The sequence below is a fragment of the Cynoglossus semilaevis genome, chromosome 1, assembly GCF_000523025.1.
Source record: "Cynoglossus semilaevis isolate Cse_v1.0 chromosome 1, Cse_v1.0, whole genome shotgun sequence".
In the NCBI taxonomy this organism is placed as follows: Eukaryota; Metazoa; Chordata; class Actinopteri; order Pleuronectiformes; family Cynoglossidae; genus Cynoglossus; species Cynoglossus semilaevis.
In genome coordinates, this window is record NC_024307.1 from 32576419 (window position 1) to 32581484 (window position 5066).

The 5066-nt window shown below is 39.0% G+C and overlaps 1 protein-coding gene across 3 annotated transcripts; it reads right to left on the reverse strand.

Moving 5' to 3' along the window:
- Window positions 1–1987: 1987 nt before the first annotated feature.
- On the reverse strand, window positions 1988–3736 carry LOC103391515 (uncharacterized). 3 transcript variants are annotated; one of them, XM_017031453.2, is made up of 5 exons: window positions 3582–3736; window positions 2807–3490; window positions 2584–2667; window positions 2450–2493; window positions 1988–2359 (listed from the first exon to the last, which is right to left on the reverse strand). In XM_017031453.2, exons 1-5 carry the CDS (start codon window positions 3634–3636, stop codon window positions 2246–2248), a joined length of 981 nt encoding a protein of 326 aa, XP_016886942.1. In that variant the 5' UTR covers window positions 3637–3736; the 3' UTR covers window positions 1988–2245. The 3 variants fall into 3 exon arrangements, with proteins under 3 accessions (XP_016886942.1, XP_024912485.1, XP_024912479.1); XM_025056717.1 differs by having other exon boundaries at window positions 1989–2359; window positions 2584–2700; XM_025056711.1 differs by having other exon boundaries at window positions 1992–2359; window positions 2584–2703.
- Window positions 3737–5066: the final 1330 nt, after the last annotated feature.

Genomic DNA, 5066 nt, shown 5'->3' on the forward strand with positions numbered 1-5066 from the left:
AGGGCAGTTGGTACCTTCCAGTGGACTCACCACCCGCAGGAAGGCAACTGCTGACCCCACGACCCGGGGGGGATGAGGGGGGACATTTGCGGGGACATTTTCAGGTTCTTGGAAATAGAATATGGAGAATAAAGAATAAAGAGAATATTCTGAGGTTTAAGATTAAGGTAGGGTACAAATTAATAAGGGTAATAAATAAGATTAGGCAAACATTCTTAATGGTTAAGGTTATGGTAAGAGCTAAGGTGAAGATATGATGTCTGTGAAGTTGTCACACCACCAGTGTGTGTGCTCTCTCTCTCTTGCTCTCTCTCTTTCTGTGTCTTGTGCATACTAACCCCAGATGCACACTGTCTTTACCACACATGCACGTTTATGTTTGCTAATGTTGGAACTTTTAAAATAATTTGCAGCCTTATGGAGCTGTACACAATATGCAGAGAAATGATTACAAAAGATAGGACTAAAAAAAAACTTGTTTGTTACATACGTAACAGGAAACAGTGGTACAAAAGGTGTGACCTACTACGTGTAGATTTCTGCAAGTTTGTGGTTTAGCCCGGAGACAGGAAGACACTGTCCATCTGAAGCTGCATGGAAAGAAAACCATATCTAACACTTGAAAGACAACACACCTTCTGAAAGACCATGTAGCGAAGAGTTTCCGTTCAAAAGTGATCTAAAGCAGAAAATAACAAACCAAAAGAAAGCAAGCTTGGCCTAAGGCTCCATACCAAACAACTTAGACCGGGGGGGGGAACAAAGGCCCGCTCTAGATGCAGGTTTTTGTTCCAACAGAGCAGCAGCACACCTGACTTGGTTATTTGAATTAACTGATCTGAATCTCCAGACAGCTGATTGGTCAGTCACTGTGCTCTAGATAGGTTGGAACCAAAAACAGTTTGCCACCGCTCAAATCAACGAGAGGTTGAGAAGCCAGAAAAGATTGATTAATTAGCTCAAATCAACGAGAGGTTGAGAAGCCGGAAAAGATTGATTAATTATTCCACAATGGCAAACTTATTTTAAAAGTATTAATTCAAATGTGTTTTTTAGGCCTATCCCTGGAAGCTGTCCCAGGAGACCCTACCTCCAGGTGGCAGGAAAGCCAACGCTGCCACACGCACACATGGCTTGTTCTTGGGGCTGTCTGTTTCATGGTCCTGCTGTCAGCTTTGTGGGGTTAATCACTGTCTTTAGTCTCACTCTTGTTAGCTGGTGCCCTGGGAATATATACCTCTCTCCCTCACTCTGTCTTTGTGGGATCATTGTTCTGTACTGTGTGTTCAAGTCTGTTCGTGTGAGTCTGTTTTGTGCCTTGCGTCCAGGTCATGCTTAGTAGTTCATGTGTTGGAGAAGTCTATGCCTCGTAGTTTATGCCTGGTTCCTGTTCTTGTGAAAAAAGTGAGTTTTGTTGTTTTTGCGTGTTGTTAATAAACCTGCTGCAACTGAAGAGAGAGAGAGTCTCCTTCATGTTGCATTTGGGTCCTGCCTGTTTCCTGCTATAGAGAGATAGACAGATAGCACTTTATTAATCCCTCGGGAGTTCCCTTCGGGAAATTTAGGAAATGCCAATCACTAACAGTTGTATTAACATTAATACACAATATCAATCGCAACTGGCTGCAGGTTGGATTTTTATATTCCTAGTTCCTGTTACTCGCCACGGCTGTCTTTAACCTAATATCACATGCTTGAAATTAAATATTTTACCACCATTTTAAAAGGATACCAATGATTTTATCTGGCCCAATCTGCCACTTTTTGCATTGTTTGTGTGTTGAAGAACGTAAAGGGTATGTGTGTGTATATATATATATATATATATATATATATATATATATATATATATATATATATATATATGTATGTATATATATATATATACACATATATAAATAATATATTGTAGTAGCTAGATATATAATACCTATAAAAATAAACGCACACATATATATGAACAAACAAGAATGTGACTATTTCAAACGCATTGTAATAATGTTGACATTTATTCATAATTTATTTTTTACTGTTAATTTTACTGGAGGCTGTAGCCGATCCCTGCACAAACAACCATTTGAACATCATCTGGACTGGGAAATGCATGGGGTATTGGGAATGTGTTCAGAGCATACTTATTCATGTAAGTATAATTTAGTTCTAAAGTATACATTATCTCTCCATATATACTGCTATAGTTTAACAATACATATATATTTGGAGAAATACCTCACCTAATACAGAGCTAATGTCGTACACTGGAGTACACACAGTCATTCTCCACATTGTCCATCCGTCGTCTGGTTCTGTTGTGGACACTTAAAGCAGCATAATGGAGGTTTTCTTCATCTCCGTAGCCCTGCAAACAACACACACTATATCAGTTCACCGTGGTATGATGGTGGACCGAGGGTTAAAGAATGATGACATGGTGAGAGGTTTCATTTACCTCTTCATTTGTTGTGGAGGGAGCTGATATTTCTCTGGTTGAATCTGGTTATAAAAATTGATAATATATATTATTATTAAATCAAAGTTCCCTGAATAAAATCCACCCAGTATTAATTATAAATAAAGTGTTACCTGAACACTTGCAGCAGTTCTCTTTGTTCCTCTTAACCAGTAACACAGACAGAAAAACACTGAGGATGGAGGTGAAGGTCAAAGCTGCGTACATTAAATACGTCAAGTTCACTTCGTCTGCTGAGGAGAAAATTCAAAATCCTTTGTCTCATATATATATAATACATGCAGTACTTTAAAGAATGAACCTTGATTTCCTGACCAGTGTCTTGGAGTAACCTACCTTGAGACTCCACTTTAGTTCCTTTTCCAAACAGTATGTGTCCACATGAGGCCACAGCACAGTAGTAGGTTCCAGAATTAGAGATGTTCAGTGGAAGGTTGTAGACACAGGTGTGTGTTTGTGTGTTTGGTTTCTTCTCACACTGATCACTCCTGCCTCCACTGGTGTAAAGGAGTCCTGGCTGATGTTCTCCAGAGCTGAGGAACCAGTAAACACTGTGTTCTCCATCACAGCTGCCAGGGTGAACTGTACAGCTAAGATTCACCGAGCCTCCTGGCTGGAAGTTCTCAAACTGTGGCTGATGGACCACAGAGTGAACGGTCAACCTTGACTTCTCCACTCTCACAGTGATGGCCTCCTTGAATTCCATCAACAAATCGTGACCACTCATACAGAAGTAAGTTGCTGAGTCTGTTGGTTGAGCATCTGAAATACGAAGGTTCATCTGATCATCTTTCTTTTCGAATCTAAATCGTGGATTGTCCTTAAATTCATGGTGAAATTTTGCCACTTCTTGGAACGAATATACGGAACAGATGATTTGCGGCTTACGACCCAGTCTTTGCCTATACCAGAAAAACTGTACGTCACTGTGGTCCACCACACACGCCAAAGTCAAGTCTTCACCAACAATAGCTGAGATTAATCTGACGTTTTGTTGGTCAACTGTTGCGGTGATTAGAGCTAATAAAAGAAAAAACAGTCAAATGCACATTAATATGTTATCTAAACTATGTCATGACCAAAACACTGTAAATCAAGGTAGTCAACTCACTCATTTCTCCTAAGAGCAGACAGAGAAGGTAGAAAGCCCTGTTTAAAGATGACATCTCTCTGAAATTGTGGTAGCCAATGAGGGCAAACTACTTTTTTCTCCTCTCTGCAACAATTAGCGCTTTCCATGATTGGCCGGCTGAACAGAACTGGTCACATGCTCAAAGCCTTTTATGGTGCGTTTCCAGGAATCACGTGATTGGATTAACCTAGTACTGTAATAAGAATTACAACAGTACTAGTTATAACAATTTCTCTTAGTTTAGGTTAGTGCTCTTTTGCCAGAGTTCAGAAATGTATCACAACATTTGTGTTTGCTCAGAATCAGTCAATATTATTTTGGAAAGATTTTTTTTTTTTAAATTAATTTAGTAAAGAAATATATAAATATACCAATGACAGTATGTGATACTGTATATACAATTTGTCGACTGCCTGTTTCGTATGGCGTGTTCCTGAGTCTTTTGACCAAATTGTTATAGTTTTGAGTTTGTGCTTCCTAAAACAGAGTCACAGACCAAAACAGATTCACAGACTCCAAACATATCAGACTTTGGAAATATAACAAGTGATTTAGACCACACGTAGAAAACAGCAGCATTACTGGAGATGATGGTAGCCTTTATATTGAAGTACAGTAGTACTGCAGTAGAAATGTAGTAGACATGTACATAGTAGGTATTACACAATTACAACAGTAAACATTGAGCTCTAACCTTCCTTCATGCATGGGTTCTATACGCTGAACTTCTGAACAACATTTCTTTCTTTAAATATATGAGTGAAATACAGTTGAACTCATGCAAACAGTCACAGTTGTAGTGGAAAACAATGCAAAAAAGTATAGTTTAATGGATGGTAAAAGGCAAGAGAGAATTCACACCTACATCCTCTGTGAAACCACAATGAGACTTCAACAGAGAGCAGAGGTCGGTTAACACAGAACTGGCCGAGCCTTTGCAAAACTGCAGACCACACTGTTATAAGACCACTTCTCACTGCTGACAAATATTTTCCAGTACACAAAACTACTTGTTTTGTGTACTGGAACATTATGTTACATAAACATTATGTTATGCTGGTAGCTACTCTGAAGGATGATAGCACAGATCCGCTCATGTGATCACCATCTTTACTCCGTCGTTCAAACATACATCTGTACACACTTCTTTTCCTCTCTCCACCTCCAGATCCACTGCATGTTATGAACACAACAGATTAGTTCACGGCAACAGTTACCACGAACCATCGTGGTTAGTCACGTGATTTTCTGTGATGAATGGCCATTAATGACATCATTGTGTCCAAAAAGTTCTAATAGATGTTCAAAAGTTCTGCTTGATAAAGCTCTAATGTGTAAATCACTTTAAACAGAAATGCTCTCCAACTGAATTTGATGAAAAATGCATTTAAGTGAAGCTTTAGACTCCAGGTACTATTCTAACTGCTTCATGTTGGTTTTTCTTTCTTCTTTAGAAGATGCAGC

Bases quoted from the DNA above. Each gene is read 5' to 3' on its own strand.
- LOC103391515 (XM_025056711.1), bottom strand. From the start codon at position 3,636: ATGTCATCTTTAAACAGGGCTTTCTACCTTCTCTGTCTGCTCTTAGGA. The intron at 2,494-2,583 runs GTAACACTTTAT...TTTTATAACCAG, and splicing joins GAACTGCTGCAAGTGTTCAG to ATTCAACCAGAGAAATATCA. The intron at 2,360-2,449 runs GTAAATGAAACC...TGTTGTTTGCAG, and splicing joins CCTCCACAACAAATGAAGAG to GGCTACGGAGATGAAGAAAA.